Source organism: Platichthys flesus, chromosome 4 (genome assembly GCF_949316205.1).
Source record: "Platichthys flesus chromosome 4, fPlaFle2.1, whole genome shotgun sequence".
In the NCBI taxonomy this organism is placed as follows: domain Eukaryota; kingdom Metazoa; phylum Chordata; class Actinopteri; order Pleuronectiformes; family Pleuronectidae; genus Platichthys; species Platichthys flesus.
Genome location: NC_084948.1, coordinates 25,595,537 through 25,616,084, shown reverse-complemented (window position 1 = coordinate 25,616,084; position 20,548 = coordinate 25,595,537). Strand labels below are relative to the sequence as shown.

Sequence of the window (20,548 nt, the reverse complement as noted above, 5' to 3'; positions counted from 1 at the left end):
CACGTTCACTAAATGGTGCAGACATACAGAACTAGTAAAGCCATTGCACACAGTTTGCTACTTCTGGTCCAGAACTGGTGTTGGAGTACTGACAGTCATGTGATCACAACTGCAGGCCCCATTCTTACATCTTAATAAATGTGCCTTTTGATTTGAGTAATCAATAACTTATGATTTCTAAGTAACTCTGTATTAGGTACTTCTTTTTGTTTAAATTTTTTTTTCCGGGGTTAATTGATTTCTGCCAATGTGCATATTTTTCAAATGTACGTATTTATTTGTTTTCAAAGTAATTAATGAGATATTTACCTGTTTATTTATTTATTGAGATATTTATTCTGATTCTTTATTTTTTTGAGACAGGTTTTTATCTTCCGTGCTGTCTTACTTCTGACTTTGTGCCAATGTGCTGCTTTGAGGTGTTACATATCGTGGGTTTGTATCATTATTAAACCCTCACTCTATATTTTAAATCAGTGTCTTCTTCTCTCTCACTGCTCTTTTCCCAACAACTGCTTGAAAGTGGATTATTCCAAAAAGAGGAATCAGGAAAACCACTCTTTTGTTTAGTCAATATTTGGAATAACAACGGATCTGTGCATATTTTGGAAGATTCATTTGGGAGAGTTGTTTTCCAACACTCCTATTGGAACAGAGATGTGCACAACGCTACACAAAATATACCCAGTGACCCTCAGAGGGAAGTAATAACACTTTATTTTAAAGTTTCACAGAAGAAGGAAAGAAGGATGTCATGAATGATAAGTGATGACCCCAGAGATTCAGTCCATCCTCAACAGAAAAGACACAAGTTGTGTTGAGTTGTTGTGGTTTATTTTAGTCGTCTGCTACTTGGTGGAGTACATGTGCTGGCGCTTGTGTTTGAGGATCTCGGTGGAGGTGAGGGTCAAGTCTTCATCGCACACGTCACAGTGGTAAACTCGATTAAGACTGGACATCGACGAAGGACCTGGTTTTTTGTCTTCTGGTTCTGAAAATCACAATCCCTCAGTTAATTTGTGCACGTGCATAAAATAATCAAAGAAAGATTTAAAAATAATGACAAATTCCTGACCTTCCTCCTGCTGCTGCTGCTGTTCTCCTGCCGGCCTGCAGGAGGCCTCGTGCTGCATGCGCTCCAGTGGAGTCAGAGGCATGTAGAGGTCACAGTTAGGACAAGTCCAGAAAGTCCGTAAACACTCACTGTAGAGATCCCGAGAGTCCTGCACACACACAGCGGTTTATTCAATAAAACTTCACTTATTATCTAAAGACTTATTTAGAGGAATCTAAATGTATGAGACATGAAATCCATCCAAAGCTCAAACCAGCCATCAGACTTTCCTAATAACCTCCTCTGCCTTTTATTGAGGAAACTGAGTTCAGGGATTTTCACTCACCTTCCAGCGGCTACGCTCAGATGTTAAAGTAAACAGTTCTAACTTTACACCAGCAAGTACAGTTCAACCCAAGATCCACAAAACAAACATATCCGGACATGGAATGATTTAGAAAACGGCTGAAACATCACATTTTGTCTTTCTAACACAGAGATCTGGACGTTTCTGTGAATTTGCCACAGACACACTTACAGCCAGACAGTTGTAGGTGAAGAAGCTGGAGACACGCAGGCCTCCTTTAATCGGGTGGGGCTTGGCCTCGGCTCCTGGGAACAGCGGTTTTAGGTTGTGAGACAACTCGGACTCAGGCTGAGGGCCGACGTACAGGTTCTGGATCTGGAAAGCCGCGAGTCGCCGTAGGCTGTAAGTGACCTGGGGGGGGGGGGGGGGGGAATGGAGGTGAAGTTATTATTATTTGGATCAAGATGTGTAAGAGCTACTTATTTGTTTCTGGTACATTAGACGTTAACTTCCTGGTCAGTGCTGCCTCAGTACCTCAGTGTAGAGCAGGAAGCGGACCAGGCCTTCGCTCAGCTTCTCCAGGACTCTGCGGGACACCCCCGGGCCTAGTGCTCCCTCTACCGTGTTCTGCTCCAGCTTGACCCGCAGGAGGCGCTCCCACTCAGCCCTGTGAGTGAGCGCCGTGGACAGCACCTTCAGCGCCTCCTCTGCGTCCCTCAGCTCCACCTCCAGCCAGCCGTCCACCACCAGACGGGTACAGTCAGCGTTACTGTCCACAGCATTTGCAACCAGCAGCAAAGCCTGGGGAGCAAAACGCAAACACACAATATTGATACTCGTGCATCATGTGGGTAGGAATGGGATAGACCATAATAAACAAAAGGGGTGGTACATTACACAGATAATATTTATAAACTTGGATCATACAGGGACGTTATCAGGGTTGATCCAGGATGATTAAAGCAAAACAATGAATGATAAGAGTGGTGGTGGGAGCAGGAGGTTCCCCAGGTACTGACTTGCAGAGCAGGAACCCGCACGCAGTTGGACAGATACGGCCGGTTGGTCTCCAGCAGAGTGACGAAGGCCAGCAGCTGGTGTCTGCTGCTGTCCCCACGGTCCGGTCCTGCAGGCGGGACGCAAAGAGACGCCGGATTTAATCCTGAACATCGGCTCATTGTGACGGTTATCACACCAAGAAGGTGTGTTTGTTAGTTAACATGATTACGCAATAATTACTGGATAAATTACCACACAAGTTGTTGGAGGGTTGCAAGTCATTAAATAATATAAAAAACTGGATCTAGTGAATTTCAGTGTGTTTTCACGAGGAGACAGTTTGGCCTTGTGGAGGTTTGAGCTCTCTCAGAGTGATTCTAGCTTATTGTGATTTAATGTTCTACATGTCGTACCTTCTCTGCTGTCGTCCTCGGGAACATGTAAGACCTCTGGGTCAATGGCAAACACGCTGGTCGGGTGGATCACCACTCCCTGCTTGTTCTTCGTGTGAAACACCTACAAAAAGGAAAAACATGAAGTGGAATCGTTATTTTAATCAGTGAAACAACAGCATTACTAACATGAGTCCTCCCACTTGTTCTGTCGTTAAAGCCTTGGAAGGAGGGAGGCGCAGCAGGAGGTCTGACCTGCTCCGAGTCCTTGCGGGTGGAGTTGTGTTCATCGGGCAGTGCCAGCTGAGGGTAGAGGCCTCGGCAGAGCAGCAGCTTGAGTAACGCCTGCTGCCGGGAGGACATGTCAGCACTGACGGTGACGGCGTCCTGCAGCTCCGTTATGTTGTGACGCAACTTGAACTTCACTTCCTGTGGCAGGAGAACAACAGACACAGTTGAAGACAACACACATTCAACCAGTTCTACAATGTGATATAAGGATGCTGGAATCCACACGACTTCCTTCAAGGTCTTTCTTCAAACTGCAGCAGTGAAGTTGTAAAATCGGACAAACAAAGATGTTTATCTCTGAGAAGAAATTCTAAATAACCTTTAATATTTGCAGGGAGAAGTAATTTTGTTTTAAAATTCTAAGAATGTGTGCAAGCATTATTATTCAGCAGTTTCTGAAGTTAAACATTATATAGTTTTGCAACATAGAGTTTATATAAAAGTATTCATCTGTGAGTATCACATGTTGCACGTGAGGGTTTCCCTTTATATTCTGAGTTCACCTGAATGTCCACGTTCTGTCCTGGTCCCTCCTTGTCCTTCTTGCCTCTGCCTCTTTCCTCTGTGTCCGATCCTGAGGACATCTCTCCGTCCTGGCCCTCCTCCAGCCTCAAGACTTTACGTTTGCTGTTCTCCTGCTTCTCGTGATCTCTCTTCATCTGGTGCAGCTTCCTCCGCTCGGTCAGCCTCTCCCTGCGCTGCCCGCGGTCCCCAGCAGAGGCGTCTCTGTTCTCCGACTCCAGGAGGCCGTGGCTCCTCAGCAGCTCCTTGAACTGCCTGCGCAGGTTGACCATCTCATACAGCCGCTGCTCCTCCAGGCCTCTCCTCCTGCACCACTTCCTGGAGCCTCCTCCTCTCTCTTTCTTCACCTGCCGATTTCAAATAAGAACTACAATAAAGATCAGATCTTATATACGAACTGTTACCAATCTGTTTATATTGAAAAGTCACTGTAACATAATGTTTTTCCATTGCTGACCTCCACCCACGCATTGAAGGTACTGAGCAGAGTGAAGGGGTCTCCCTGGTTGCTGTGCAGGGGCTGGCGGGCGGTGGCGCAGTCGGGATTGTGCTGTGAGCTGCGGAGGAACGGAGACTGAACGCTGAGGGCGGCTGCCACCGTCAACACGGGCTCCACCAGGTTAAACAAAGAGCCCAGGACCAGCATCTTCCCTGAAGGAACACACACACACACACACACACACACACACACACACACACACACACACACACACACACACACACACACACACACACACACACACACACACACACACACACACACACACACACACACACACACACACACACACACACACACACACACACACACACACACACACACACAAGTAGAATATGAAGCTGCGACTGTACGCACAGTACTAACCTGAAAGAGACCAAGCTGCTAAATGACCTTCACTTAACCACTGATTAACAGAAACAAACTACAATAAGGTTTTGGTTGTTGGGAATCTTACCTATCACCACATCCACAGGAAGCTGTGCCAGCAACTTCCCGATAGAGGTCAATTCCCCAGAACCGTCTAGCGCCCCCTGCTCTTTCAAATAAGTTACTGCAGTCTGGATGCTCGCAGCTGGAGGTGGATCAATGAAGACAAAAGAAAGAGGATCTCCAAGAGACATGCTCTTCATCTGCAAGACATAAAGTAACAAACATGAATAAAGCTGGAGCTGAACATTGGAGGGTGAAGGGTTGAATTGCTGTGCTGGATACCTGGAGAATGAGGGAGTCCAGCGCCACCCGGTGGATCTCAGGCACAGGGTAAGGTGCGAAGGCGTCGTAGTCGGACTCGGCGTACAGGCGGTAACACACTCCTGGACCCGTGCGGCCGGCTCGACCTTTCCTCTGCTCAGAACTGGCTCGGCTGATCCAGAACTCCTGCAGACGCTGCATCTTGGCCTTCGGATCGAAACTCATTTCTTTTACCTTTCCTGTAAAAGAACAAACCAAAATACTGTGACTTGTTGTTCTGATTCTGGGACAGGTTCATTTCCAGCTATGAATAAAGAGTTACACACCTGAGTCGACAACAAAGCGAACCCCATCGATTGTCACTGATGTCTCAGCAATATTGGTCGAGATGATGCACTTCCTCACCCCAGGAGGAGAAATGTCAAACACCTGAGTGATGACATAACAACGCAGAGTTAAAGGTGATAAATTACAGACCTCAACCACTACACGTCCATTCTAATCCAAACAGAGCTGTCTGTGCCTTATCCTGCTGGGCCAGGGAGAGCGTGCTGTGCAGCGGCAGGACGATCCAGCGACTGGTGTGCGTGGCGTAAACCTGACAGGCCTCCTGGATGGTGGAGATCTCCGCCACACCGCTGAGGAAGAGGAGCAGGTCGCCGCGCTCCTCTGGCGGGTAACGCTGGTCGATGCCCTGCAGGATGCGCAGGTACGGCCGGGGATCCAGTTTCTCAGTGCGTGTCGGCTGCTCCTCGGACGGAATGGGCTGGTAGATCACCTGTGTAGAGGAAACCGAGAAGGAAATGTTGATTGCAACTCCAAATATACGTTTAATTAACTCACAAAACCCTTAAAATATTACTTTTGAACATAATTTCCTAATCCTATGCTTCAATTTGTATGATAGGTCGTCAGAAATGTGTAATTACAGATCAACCACTAGACTCGATGTTTATTCCATCTTCTCCTTCACCACCTCTGCTCACCTGTATGGGGAACAGCCGGCCTGGCACCTGCAGCACCGGAGCGCTACTGAAATAGTCCGAGAAGAGTTTGATGTTGATGGTGGCCGACATGAGGATGAGACGCAGGTCCGGCCGCTCGGCCACCAGAGTGCGCAGGACCCCGAGCAGGAAGTCGCAGTGGAGGTGTCGCTCGTGAACCTCGTCCACGATCAGCACCTGGTGCTGAGAGAGCGTCAGGTCCTGCTGGATCTGCCGGAGCAGCAGCCCCTCGGTCAGGAACAGCAGTTTGGTGGCCGGGGTACGGGTGCCCTCAAAGCGGATTTGGTACCCCACCTAAAAATGAGGTTCACAGTTAAAGCATCACTGCAAATAATACTTGTAATTGTCTTTGTCTACTGTACATATGGTGTCTATTTGATTATGCATTAAACATGGTACTAGTCTCCCTCTGTGATGTGTTTAGTGTCCATTGGTCGGTTGTTTTTTCAGGAGGATTACACAAAGCTACTGAGCAGATTCCCATGAAACCTGGTGGAAGGATGTGATGCTCTTCAGGGAAGATCTGGTCACAAGTTGGTGCAGATTCACTGCATTTTTCCACATGTTGATGATATATCTTTATGGCATTTAAAGGAGATATCCTGATATTTCTTAGTGGGTGAAATGTGGTGCAGCTTGATTGAATCCAAGGGGAGTGCTGGGCCTTGGTGGATGTGTGAGCTCTCCTGAGGGACATTCTAGTTTTCCTATGTGTTGGATGTGATTGAATTATTATTATTGTCGTCACTAAATGGTCTGTTCGGTGACAAACCTTGGAGCCGTACTGGTTGAGACTCTCGAAGCTGACTCTCTTCGCCAGGGAGATGCAGGCGATCCGTCGGGGCTGAGTGCAGGCGATGTGGGTGAATCCCGCCGAGAGGAGGTACTGGGGCACCTGGGTGGATTTCCCGCAGCCGGTGTCTCCTGCCACCACGACCACCGGGTGACTCCGCACCAGCTCCACGATCCGGTCCCGGTACTGGCAGATGGGCAGGTTCTTCTGCTCCCGCCGCAGCTTGGCCAGTTTGCCGAAACTCTGCCTCTGGGTGAAGTCCAGGAAGTGGAGCAGAGCCAGGCGGAGGTCGGAGATCTCCTGCTCGCCCGGGCCCGACGAGCTCTGCCGGCTCCTGTGCTCCGACTTCCCCAGGCGCTCCTCCACGTCCCGGGTGCAAACCGACACATTGATCCGGTACCGGGCATCATATTCCTTAGGAAGCCCCAGATCCACCTTCACAGTCTTCCCCTGGCCCCCACCGTCCTCCTGTCGCCCCCCGGCCATCTCCCGCTTCGTCTTGAACCTCTGGAAGCGGTCGAAGAAGCTCCAGAAGTCCCGGTGCTCCTGGCTGCCGGCCTGGATGTAGTCGTGCCTGCGGAAAAACACCTCGTCCAGCTGGGCTCGGCACTGCGGGCTGTCCCAGTCCCAGCTCCGGCGGTCTCTCCTCCGGTCGCGATCCATTCTAATCCCAAATCACTACACAGGATTAAAGTGTAGTAAATAAAACTCACATTTCCGGAACTTTGCTTGATCCACGATGGAGTTTCTTCTGAATTAAATCAGCTGCAGACTCCATTTCCAACCGTTTTTCTCCTCGTGTGTCTGAAACATGCAGCGGATAAGTTCTGTATAAAGTTTCAGGTCGAGACAACTTTAGAATAAACCACACGAGGACAAATAAAACTAAAGATAAATCCAGCAGCAGCTTCGGAGGAGAACGGGGGAACAATAACACGGTGGGACCGTTTCCGCTCCGTTCTCTAAAGTCTTCCGGAATGTTTGTGAACTCATGATGGTTCTGGTGGGAATTTTCTTTCCCTTTTAAACGAATAAATGAGTAAATTAATACATAAATACAAATGAATATCATTTATCATATGAATGTAAAATATAGGCTTATAATTACGTGTTTTATTTTAGTGTCACGCAAACACAGTGTTCAATATTCATGGGTTTAATAAAATGTAGATTTGGTGTCAATTACAAAATGAGGAATTTGATTTACAACTCAGGCTCTTTTCGAGTTAGCCAAAGAAAACGTCCCTTACTGAAGCACCACAAGTTTTTATTATTCCAATAACATTATACATCTCAGTAATTCACAAGATAGACAGGTATTGACTCCCATTTAAAATCCGCCCCTGGCATGAAAATAGAAATGTGAAGGAGGCTGGAGGTTATAATAGAAATATTTTTATTTAAAAACATCTGATATACACATTTAAACAGATTAAAAAGGGCACATTGTTCTAATATTGTGTCGATTGGATGGAAGGTCACATTAGCAGATGAAACACGAAAGATTTAAACAAAAATAAAACCCAATGTGTTTTTATTCAGATAGACACACACGCAGTTTAAAATGTTAAAATACAAATCTATGATGAGGAGATGGCTTCAAGAGAAAACAATCACAAATCTCTAATGTTTTCTGCTGGACTAAAACTCACTAATAAAATGCATACTATACCAAGCCATAGGAGGTAAGGTGGAAGGAGCTTGCTGTCCATTTTTGTTTTTAATTTATAAAATTGAGCACAGAGACAACTTGAAAAAGGTGGCGGGACATTTATATGATGGCTTCTGACCGAGCGCAGGACGACAGACTACGAGGACGTGCCCTTCCTGTGTGTACATGTGTAACAATCACACCTGCAATCTACAAATAACATTGTTCTCCATTAAAACAAACTAAAATGACAATAAAACAAAACACACAACAAAAACGACTTCTTATTTACATTTAAAAACATTTCATCAACCCTGAACGTAAAAATATTAAATGCTCGTGTACGTGTTGCTGTTGCTCTTCCAAGCATTTTTCTCTGCAGCTTGACTGAGCGTTGTGCGTCAGCTGGAAAGTCAGACTGGTGTTTTAATGGGAGCAACAATCTGTGCTGAAGCACTTCTCATCAGCACATGTTCACGTCCATAACCCTGGTCTGCTTGACCGTTTCACAGTGGTTTTAGACTCCTGTCTTTTCTTCGATCCAGCCGCGGAACTTAGTGACCATTGAGTAGATGCCAGGTTTGTTTCTGCGGGCGCAGCCATCACCCCAGCTGACCACTCCGGCCAGGAACATGCGGCTATCGGAGGGAAAGGACAGAGGGCCGCCAGAGTCCCCCTGAAAACACACAGAACACAAAGAGATGCTCATATTAGTACGTGTGTTAACATAGAGGTACAACATGGGGGCAGTGTGGGACACCGTTTCTATTTTCCTCTTATTTGTCTAGTTTCCCTCTTTTCATTTTTACAATCAGAAAGTCAAGACAAAGTGGACATTTTTTGTCAATTATTGTTTTGAGATGATGCAAAGAAGCAAGAGAGAAAACAAGAGAAACCAAAAGAGAGAAAGTCGGTCAGTGTGTGGGTCCAAAGTCTTTTTATTACCTGACACGCGTCGACTCCTCCCGTCAGGATTCCAGCGCACAACATCCGAGAGGTGAGCTGCCCTTTCATCAACTCATCACACACAGTGTGGTTAATCATTCGGACCTGGGCCTTCTGCAGCACCGATGCAGCAGTTCCTGCGTCACAGACACACACACAGAGGACCAAGCTTAGGATCAAAATGTCATGATATCAGATTAGCGCCTCGAAGAGTCATTAAACATTCAATAATGGCTGGAGTTAATTCAAATAAAGTTATCGATTTCATTGGTTATATTACTTTTTAATCTGCGACTGTTTGTTATTGTATATATTTGGCTAATATATATAAGAATAACATAATTATAATTAATTTATATTAGGTGTAGATCCAGTAAGTCTTTTCATTTTCTTTAATATTTTAAGAAAGTGTTTATTTTTACGGCTTCACCTATTTCTCAGGGAATAATAATAATAAATGAATAAATAAGGCATCACTATATAAAACCTCAAAATCAACACCAAACCATAATATAATCACTTTTAAACCAAAGGCACATTAGACTTCACAACACACAGATATACAGAGCAAAGCTTTAAAAAGATTAAAGTAATTTGAAGATTTTTCTCTGTTAAAGAATGAATTAATCTATCCGACCTACAGGGGGTGCAATTGCACATCTGTTAAAAAAAAAAAATCTGTCATGATGATTGCTACTAAATCAAAAACACCAGCAACGAGAAGAAACTCTGATGGAGGAGCTGGACTCACCTCCTTCTCGAGTGGCACCCCACCCGGTGATCCACACCTCGGTACCGACTTTAAAGTCGTGCTGCGGAGCCGGCAAGCAGATGGGCTTGATGTAGTCGGAGTAGGTGACCGGACTGGCCAGCTCCATCAGGGCGATGTCGTTGTCGAAGGTGTACTCGTTGTAGTTGGGGTGCGAGATGACCTGCTTCAGGTTCATCTTCACCGCGGGACTTCCGGTCTTCGACTGCGTGTGGAGGCCGATGTACGCCTCCCACGTGCCGGGCTGAGAGTATCTGAGGACACGTCAAGTCACAGAGATCAGAGGCTCAGCATGTGGCGCAATCGCATCAGAACATGCGTGTGAAAGAGGTGTGGCCTCGTTTGAGGTTACAGTTTGAATGGCAGACAGTCAACAGACAATTTCAGATAAATAACGATATGAATAATACTTAAAACATCCAGATGTGACTGAGCTTTACATTTTGTTAACAGTGATAAGGGGCGTGGACACGGGACTAAAACAAACATGGTAAACTTGGGAGCCTGGAACAGTTCATGTGTGTTAAATTAGTCACGCACACGCAGCCTTGTGTTGTTGGTAAAAACACAGACGACTCAGGTTTCACTTTGACAAATGGTTTAGAGCAGCTTCAGCAGCCACCTGGTTTGTTTTGTAGTGATTCAAGGAACCAAAGAATGTTTGGGACTTTTTACATCGGCTGCAAAGACAAAACTAAGTCTCTAATGTGACGGGAACTTTTTTGTCATGTTTGTTTTATGACAATATTCTATAAATCCAAGTTCTTGACAAATATAACATAACCTGTAATAGTAGGAGACACACACCAGCATCTATTTGGTGTATTTGTCGGGGAAAGTCTCACTGAAATACAAGATCTATGCATATATGCAAACCTCTGGGGACATTTAAAATAACCTGATAACACATGTAAAGCCAAAGTTGCTGGTTTGAAAGAAACAATAATGAAAATGAAAGCAGAGTGAATCCAGCTTCACGTCACATCTTCTATCTAATACCAGTATTAATGAGGTTTGTAGTTCTGGTTTTGCTTTGCACAATAAAAATCAAATCATTTAAATACTTTGGCCGTGACCGACAGTCTGGATGTTACAGAGTTCTGAGTTCCCTTGCAACATGTTTTCCATTCCTATTGAATCTCCTCCCGATACTCGTCCTCTGCATTTTTCTGTCTGAATCTAAACGCGAGAGAAAAACAAGCTCGACCAGAACCTCACAGCAATTCAGGGTTTTTTTATGTCCACACCCGATGCATTGAATCTGAGCCTCCCAGTAAAACATGTGACCTTGTGACATATGCACGTCGGCAGGACTCTGAGAGTGAAGCAGCTCAATGGAGTTCAGCCATCACGCCTTATTTGATTATTTACACCCCTGATTTGCCTAATCTCACAAAAAGGCCTCTTGGATTAATTTATGTACTTTTTCAGAATTTGCAGACGACTCTGATGCATTTTAAGATTCTCTCAAACAATGTGACTTTGACTTCATTATAATGTTGTGCCCGTCGTGATTCCCTCTGGATTAGAGCTCAATTACCACCAGATGAAAATGGAATCATCCCCACACCGCTGAGCAGTGGGCGAGAGGCGCCTCCAGATTTCACACCCTTTCTTTACTTCTTATTCTGAAGTAAAGATTTTTGTTGTTTTCCGGTGAGTTCACAAAGCCGAAGGTGGGATTCTACCTCGTCCTGGCGTCGTCCTGCACACAGTGGGCGGCGGTGACCAGCCAGCGTGGACTGATGAGGGACGCTCCGCACACGTGGCCGAAATTCTTCACATGGAGGCTGATCTGCCAGGGAAACTCCCCCACCTCTGCGTCCTGGCCGCCCACGATACGAGACGTCTTGAACATGCTCCGCCCGCAGTCTGAGGAGTGAAACAGTCAATCACTCACAGAGCAGGCTTGTTGCAGCTTGTCTCAAGTCACAAGTAGGCAGAGGTTCACATTTGTTTCATCACGCCAGCTAAACAAAGCCGACGGAGATGATAGCAGCGTTTTAATCCGACATGGAGCACGTTTCCGATCGGGACATACCACAGTTCTCCTCGTCAGAGCCGTCATCGCAGTCTTTTGTGCCGTCGCACTCCGGGTTCACTTTGCTGAGGCACACATTGTTCTTGCATTTATAGGTGAGTTCAGTGCATGGGGTGCCGGAGGCTGCAGAGAAAGAGGACGGAAGAAGAAGCCAACGTTAAAATCTGCGGTCACTCAATTCTCAAGATCTTATCAAAGTTTTTAAATCTTTTACTGGGAGAACAAAACAAGACGGTAAATGTGTTAAAAGAGAAGAACAGAGCAGGTGGATGAGGTCACTTTAGACGTGTTAGATGTGTTTAACCTGAAGAGATCATTTTACATTGTTTAAGTTCTTTGAGAAAGTATTATCGGCTAAAAAACTCACCTTTGATCCCTGTTTTACTGTATTATGTATCCACTAATATATTATTATATATAACAGAGTGTGTGTCCACTTGACCAATGTAATAAACCTTCTAATCCTTTGAGCTTTGTTAAATCATGAGAGGTCTTTCCACCTGCTGCTACAGGGAACAGGGTTCACAAGTGTTTTTAGATTGAAACCGAATCATTAAATAATATTTCCACTGAAACAAATCTCTCAAAGATGATAAAGAAAAACTTCAGTGGGGCTTCAGAGCTGCTTGATTATTCCTGTAACTGTTATATTTCACATAGTCACCTGAACACATGGCATATTCAAATATTCAGTAAATGACGATGCTTTTTAAAAACTGTGTGAAAACGTTCTGTGTGGGTGAATTTTCATGTGGTTGTATTGATGTTTTATCCTCTTGTGAAGAACTTTGGATCTTGAATAAAGTTTCTTACTCCTGCCACAGTCCAGCTCGTCGGACCCGTCCCCGCAGTCGTCCCTCCCGTCGCAGCGACTCTTCTCTGAGACGCACTTGTTGTTCTTACAGGCCACTTGTCCAGATCCGCATCCACCTTGAAAAGCAAAGAATCAAAATCGTGAGAAAACGTATTTAAAAGGAACAATGCTCATGTGGAATACGTGGGTGGGACGGCTCTTACCACAGTTGAGCTCATCGGTCCCGTCTCCACAGTCGTCCACTCCGTCACACTTCCAGAACTGTGGCTTGCAAAGTCCATTCTTACAGCTGATACTCTCTTTTTTGCACTCTGGAGGAAAAAACACACAGTTAAAAATGATTGAATATCTAACTCGATGTGCTCGTCTGCATTAGTTTATTGTTCTCACCGCATTCAAACTCATCGCTCATGTCCCCGCAGTCGTTCCAGCCGTCGCACCTGAGCGCCGTCTTAATGCAGCGCTCGTTTCTGCACTGGAACTGCTTCGGACAAGCTGGGGGGGGGGGGGGGGGGGGGAGAAGGTCAGATACACACGTCTCACCACGTTCAGAAATCATCTCTGCCTGCGGGAAACCAACGAGTCACTCACGATCTTTGGAGTCGATGACCTTATACGTTGCGTTGAAGCCTCGGTCCACGTAGGAGGCGTCGGAGAAGAACACCACGGTCATCGTGTTGGATTTGCTGGTTTCCGTCAACGTCCCGTCGGGATGTTCTCCGCAGAGTCTGAGGAGGAGACGAGCGAAGAGGTGACACGTCCGCTCTGCTGCGTACAACCTCACCAGGGTTTCTGAAAGGAAAACGCACGAAGGCGCCGACTCACCTCTTCCCGTTGACCTCCACGTAGTCTTTCCGACAGTCATCGTTGTTTTCCTGGCCGGGCTCGGACAAGAGGAACTTCCTGAAGGTCACCTTCACAGCCTTTCCCTCAGGGACCTAAGTGATCGATGGAGTTCAGACGTCAAGACGCGTGAAACATTCCTGAGGAGACGTTCAGAAGACAAACCTGCCTGAAACATGAAAGATGCCGTCTCACCTGAATTGACCACTGGCATGACAATCGGGGGGGATAGTAGTTTGGGAAGTTGGGAGAAGAGAAGCTGCCCTTGTCCCCTTTCAGCTGGCCGCCACACGTTGTCCCTGTTACACAACAGGACACGTGTAAGTGTTGCACATACATCAGACACGCATGATGTCGCTTGTTACAAAGACAAAACACCGGGTTCCAAACCTTTCGCTCCGCGCTTCATTTGTGAGACTTGAGCTCTGAACCCCGGGTAGTCGGCTCGCTCGTTTGTGGCCATGGTCACCAGCATGACGTTACCCGAGGACAGGAAGGTGAGAGGTTCACTGGGGGAGTAGTAACCACACATCCTGTGGAATGAAAAAACAAACACACAACATCAATAACCCAAATTCTCTGACTCACACACGACAGGGTCTTTTCTCACAGATTCTACATGTGATGCTGTTCTGGGTCTCGAAGGTAAAACCCTCCCGTGGTGGAAACTTCCTTCACCCTCATCGATAGTTTTCTTTATCTCATCTTTGACAACATGTTTTAAGATTAATTTTTACGTTCGACCCGGGCAACAAACTTTATTGTCTCTCTCGACACAAGTGTGAACCTGCAACGCTCCTGACTGACCTACATATCAGTGAATAAACATCCTTGACAATATTAACGTTAAACTGCACGTTCACATTCAGACAGTCAAACACTAGAAAATCTATTTCTGACGTTTCCCCTAATGTCTGAATTAAAATTCTCATTAAATCTTGATATTCAAACATTGTTATTTGGGTTTAAATTGAACAAAAGCTACAACAAACTTCTTATTTGTCACTGAAGCATCTTGATCTTCCTGTTGAGGTCCAGTTTGCCCTCTGAATACATGTTTATCTATCTTTGGCTGAGATGATCCAAGATTCAGACTAAACTGTTATTTTGCAAGAATTATAATTCTGGCACGAGGCTCGACCTCCACAATTGTAGTCCAGTAGAATGTTTCTACACAAAGAAGCACAGCATCTGACCAGCAGAGGGCCTTGCTTACCCAACAGGATAAAGTCAGTCTGATCTAAAATCTTAAAAGCCCGGACAGAACTCACTCTTCCATGACGCGGCTCTCGATGGCCACCAGGGAGTCGTAGATTTTGACGAAATCGTTGTTGCAGTCCTCCTCCAGGTTCATGGTGTCAAACTCCAGCTTGATGACGTGGCCGGGGTCCGCTCGGAGCTGCCACTGGATGAAGGTGTTGGGGGGATAAGGGTTGTCGGGGAAGCCCGGGGACTGGATCTGTCCGATGTGATTGGTCCTTGCGTGTTCTGAATAACTGTACGACCCTTTTGAGACGGAAACAGGAGAGGGATGGAGGAGTTAACACCATCGCAGATCTGCAGCGGAGCACAAATACCATCGTGACCAGTAGATTGTGAACTTACTGCTGAATGACTTGGAAATGAGGCGAGAATCAAGAGCTGTGAGAGGACAAAAGAAAACACACATGTAATTCACATGAGGAGAAGGACACAGCACCCGGGCTGAACCCCTGAGGACGGCAGCCGGACTCTACCTGAGGACACCACGTCGTCGAGGACCAGAGAGTTGCCGGGTCTGCCCCGGGTGCGCTGCTCTTTGATCACCAGCGTCTCCACGGAGGACATGGCGTTGTCCACCGCGGCCTCCTGGCCCGATGGGACGGAGAACTCCGACAGGTAGTAGGCGATGACGCTTCCCTCACTAGGAGCAAAGACACCAGGAATAAAACCTTTAACAACACTTTGTCTTGTGTTCAATGATGGAATCTGGTGATTGGTCAGTGATGTTAGTGATAGAATCCTCAACCACCAATCACTGTAGCTTTTAATCCAGCTACATTGATTTCATTAGTTGTGATTTCAGTGGTTGAACTTTTATCTCAGTGACACACGACAGAGACTTAAACATATTCAAGATGAGGCTTCAAGAAATAAAAACATTTCACCAGTTTCCCAGTGAATAATTCATAAATCTCTGGGAAATAAATGTGACATATTTATTAATATGGGAAATCTTTTGACATTTCTCAGGGAATATTATTTATGGATCTTGAGGATTAAACTCAGAACTGATATTAATGAGTTTTACAGGTCCAGGTACAAATACAGATCTAGAGACTGTTGGGCCTTAGCGGAAGTTAAGTTAATCACGTTTGATTATCTTTACTTTACTGTTGCTTTATATACAAACTTATCTTTTGGGTTTTTTATTATGACAGACTGATTTGATTTGAGCTAAAACAACAACAATCATTTGAGCTTGAAAGTTTAATGTGTTTTTCAATGTTTTTGTTCTGCATGAATCCACAACAACAAAAATAAAACAGCCACTTGCTCCTTCACCTGTGATTGAGATTGACTCATCACAAGCAGAGTCAACAACAACAACAACACATGTCAGGCGACAGATCTACTTCTCAGGGTCTCACCTGAAAGCTTGAACTTTAGAACCTACATAGTACTTGGTGAGATGCGGACTCCTGGAGTAGATGGATTTAAGCTGGAAGAGACGACAGCAGAGCGTGAATGCAAAGCTACCGTAGACACATTTTAAGTTTCAGGACGGGGCGGGGGGTGGGGATGGGTTTTTTGGGGGGGGGGGGGTCTCACCTGGGTCGTCACCTGCTTCGCCAGCGCCTTGAACTCGGAGCTGTTTGAGTTCTCGTATTGGTCGTCAAACACCTGGTTGGTGATCCGCATGGAGCCGCTGTACATCCTCTTGACACGCACATTTTTGCGGACTGCAGAGTCACACGCGCGCACACACGCACACACACACACACACACACACACACACACACACACACACACACACACACACACACACACACACACACACACACACACACACACACACACACACACACACACACACACACACACACACACACACACACACACACACACACACACACACACACACACACACACACCGTTTAAGATTTAACAAATAATGAAAAATCCCACATATAACAAAGATGGTTGTTGACCAGTTTGCACTTGTGAGCATGTACAATAAAATATGATATTCTGTTTACTTTTCCCATCTAACTATATTAGCTCCTGAGCTAATGGGGTGGGGTGTGTGTGTGTGTCTGTGTGTGTGTGTGTGTGTGTCTGGGTACTTACAGTGGAAATGCCAGACCAGCAGTCCGGTCATAAGAGCTATAACGGCAGCGAAGATGATCACGCCGATCACAGCCCCGACTTTTCCGGGACCCTTTTTCTTCTCGAGCTTCTTGTTATCGGACGCAGGCAGGAACTGGACGGCCGTGTCCCAGTCTTTGTCCTGGAGGACAGACGGACAAACAGAGGATGAAAACAAAGACACAAACACACACGGACACTTAAGATTTATTTCTTAAAAAGACAAGATAACAACGCTGCGTCTCTGAACAGGAAGAGATGATAAACTGAAGATAAGTGACGGCTGCAGACAGCAAGTAGCTACTTGTGTATTTCAGGAATGTATCAGCCTGTGGACAACTGCACGGAGAGATTCTCAAACAGGGGACAAACTTCCATCTTGTTCCTAAACACAAACTAAAACCTCTCAACGTTTTACTGGAGCAGGTCGTAAAAAGGACCGAAAGGAGAGTTTCAGCGTCTGTTAATGAACAAGAGGGAGACGTCAGGTGTGAGTCACGGCTCCCTGGTTACCTCAAGGAGGTGAGACGCAGGAGGCGGGCAGGTGAGGGGAGGGGGGGGGGGGGTGGGGGGAAGTACAAAGGTTTCACAATGTAAAATCCAGTCAAACCTGCTGGGTGCAAACTACTCACACATCTGAGGTGGAACACAACAAGTTTCTGAGCTGAACTGGGGCATGAAAGTAAAGTCTGCTCAAAAACAGAATCACTTCATGGGCCAGTGAAATAGATACAAAAGATATTTTAAAATAGATTTAAAGATATATTAAAAAAAGATAAAAGTGTTGTTGAGTCTGTAGAAAAAGAAATGCTTCCTGAGAGCTTGATTTTGTGCCAGTAAATGTCATAAATCATGTTTGCTTTACAGGAAGATCTGCAGTGAAACTTTGACCCAGTTATCAGAACGTGTTGCCTTCAAACAGAGCGGTTAGTTTTTAACTTTTCTTTGTCGTATTGAATTCACTGCCTGAGAGGTTAAAGGTCAGGAGCTACAAATTGAATTAGACTCGACATTAGGAAACATTGAAAACGTGTCTGAACACATCTCCTCATGAACACCATGAAGTTGTCTCGACTGTGAAAAGCTTATTGAATAGACAGAACTGTATAAACTTTTCATAAATCCCCACATGAAACATGGAAGATTTCATGAAGTGTAAATAATTAGTGGTCGTGTAAAGAAGCGTGTTTCAATCAGCGTCATAACGAAACTGATTAGATCTAACCCACAAACATCTGTCCCCTAAATATGCCAGATGTTTCCCATCATGATCCTTGAATTTAGAAATAAACTCAAACGTATAAATGTCCATAATCATATTATCAACTTTTCTGTCAAATGACATTGATTCAATGAACAGATTCACTGTCAATGACTCGCACAGTCGTCTCACAGCTGTTTTTACTACCCTGTATCTGTCCCTGTTGACGTGTGGAGTGTTCTTGAATGACTCTTAGTCAACATATCAGAAGGACTCGAGTGAACAAGTCACAACAGGGCGGAGGAACCTGGAGGAATTCAGCTCGGAGCCGGCTGCACACCAGAGAGCATCTTCCACAGATACACATATTCAGAGTGTGTGTTTTCTGCAGCCTGTTGCACTGGTGTGTTTGTAGGATCTTTCAAAAACCTGTTATGGGTATTGATTGAGGCATTTGATGGGATGTTTTTTACGAAGAAGAAGAAGAAGAAGAAGAAGAAGAAGAAGAAGAAGAAGAAGAAAAAGAAGAAGAAGAAGAAGAAGAAGAAGAAGAAGCAGAAGAGTTTAAAACCACAACTTTCACTCTGGAGACAAATCAGTCTTTGAACTTATCATATAATAATAATGTGAGATTTATCGTGATAATTATCAGACGACTAAAAGGAAATGGTTATCATGATATAGTTTTAAGTCGTATTGTCCAAACCGTCTCACCCTGGTGTGAAAACTCTAACTGTAAATATTCATGAATCACAATTTGCCTCACAGGGCTTCACGCCCGACTGGGAACGATAAACCTTCATTAAACCTTTACAGGAAATGCATGTGTCAAAAAATGATTGTGACACACAGACAACAACTTGTGACCGACTATTGTAAATTGCATCATTGACTTAAACCAGCCAGAGCAGAGAATGAAGGATTGTGCAAGAGAAGAGATTTTTACAACTCAATTAATCAAGATGTGAAATCTGGCAACAACATGTTGGATTATTTGATCAACTCAGAAAGTGAATCAGCAAAAGACAGATAATAAAAAGGGAGGGGCATCAGGCTGGTTATTTGAAGGAGGCAGGTTGAAGACTTTTTTTCCTCCTGCTCCTTTCGTGGCACAAATGTATCAGTGAAATGTAAAGTCTGGTTTCTAGATCACAATGAAACAACCTAAACTTAACTAAACGTACAACTGAACCCGTTTAACCTTCCACGGCAAACGACAACAAGTGCGTGAGACTGTTGTGTTTAACCGGTTTGCATACACACACAGTCACGTCTTCCTAAATGTGTGTGTGCTTCATGTTTGACTGGTTTACTGAAGCTACATCCATTTGTCTCTGAGGCACATTTATCTAGAATGAAGCTTCTTGTCTGATTCTCCACAAATCTGCACCGAACGCAGGTTTATTCCCGGTGACTCCCAAACTCCTACAATCATATCTGTAACTCTAAAACAAGTTAAGCAGGATGTATGTGTGAGGTTTCAGGATAGTTACAGCAGGGTATACATGTGTAGTTTCAGCAGGATAAATACAGTTTCAGCCGGTTATCTCTGTATAGTTTCAGGAGAATATATGTTTAGTTCAGCAGGATATATGATATGAGTGTGTGTTTCATCAGGTTATATGATATATGTGTAGTTTCAGGAGAATATATGAGGTATATGTATAGTTCAGCAGGATATATGAGATATATATAGTTTTAGCAGGTTATGTATGTACAGTTTCATCAGGTTGTATGAGATATATATAGTTTCAGCAGGATAGTTTTATCAGGGTATATATACAGAGAGATTCAGGAGGATATTAATATAAATATATATGCAGTTTCAGCAGGTTATGTATGTATAGTTTCATCAGGTTATATGATAATGTGTATAGAGCAGGTGTCTCACCTTGTTGGGGGTGTACCTCGGTCCACTGTCCATGTAGTCCATCAGGGCCCCGCACCAGTAGTGAACTGGTGAAACACAAAGTAGAAGCCCTGGTTTCTTTGACCTCTGCTGGTTTCTCGGCTCAGCCTGTTCGTCTCTCCGAGCGAAAGCTGCGGCCGGATTCGAAACCTGCGAGCGAACCAAGACTCGAGCGAACACCCGCACGGGAAGCGACCGAGGTGAAAGAACCTGAGAACAGAAAACCACGAGCGAGAAGGATCCTCTTCAGTCGATGGGTCTACTGGTGTGTGACGGTGGTTCCCTCGAGGGGGAAAGAAACCAGCAACAGAAATGGTTTTCCGGGAGCTTCAGGTTTCTGAGGGCGTGTCTCCACCTGGAGCCACTTCCTGTTTACCTGGCCCAGGTGAGAACTCTAGTCTATATATATACATGTATAAAAACATAAATATATATACTACCCTGTTTGAAATGTTCTTTAAATCACCAACGAC

The 20,548-nt window shown here is 45.1% G+C and overlaps 2 protein-coding genes across 2 annotated transcripts; both read right to left on the bottom strand.

The window, feature by feature from the left end:
• Positions 1-700: 700 nt before the first annotated feature.
• dhx34 (DEAH (Asp-Glu-Ala-His) box polypeptide 34) lies at positions 701-7,428 on the bottom strand. Its single transcript, XM_062386660.1, has 15 exons — positions 6,534-7,428; positions 5,744-6,055; positions 5,281-5,535; positions 5,084-5,186; positions 4,779-4,996; positions 4,522-4,696; positions 4,023-4,216; positions 3,547-3,912; positions 3,008-3,181; positions 2,774-2,876; positions 2,381-2,487; positions 1,896-2,162; positions 1,593-1,772; positions 1,076-1,223; positions 701-991 (listed from the first exon to the last, which is right to left on the bottom strand). The coding sequence occupies exons 1-15, from the start codon at positions 7,215-7,217 to the stop codon at positions 849-851; spliced, it is 3,429 nt and encodes a 1,142-aa protein (XP_062242644.1). The 5' UTR covers positions 7,218-7,428; the 3' UTR covers positions 701-848.
• Positions 7,429-7,933: 505 nt separating this feature from the next.
• st14a (ST14 transmembrane serine protease matriptase a) lies at positions 7,934-20,382 on the bottom strand. The gene is made up of 19 exons (XM_062386569.1): positions 20,058-20,382; positions 16,948-17,107; positions 16,429-16,559; positions 16,248-16,318; positions 15,354-15,520; positions 15,223-15,258; positions 14,889-15,123; positions 14,008-14,150; positions 13,813-13,916; positions 13,600-13,712; positions 13,366-13,502; positions 13,165-13,269; positions 12,978-13,085; positions 12,774-12,890; positions 11,961-12,083; positions 11,608-11,791; positions 9,902-10,173; positions 9,151-9,287; positions 7,934-8,881 (listed from the first exon to the last, which is right to left on the bottom strand). The coding sequence occupies exons 1-19, from the start codon at positions 20,097-20,099 to the stop codon at positions 8,723-8,725; spliced, it is 2,544 nt and encodes an 847-aa protein (XP_062242553.1). The 5' UTR covers positions 20,100-20,382; the 3' UTR covers positions 7,934-8,722.
• Between the last annotated feature and the right edge of the window lie 166 nt (positions 20,383-20,548).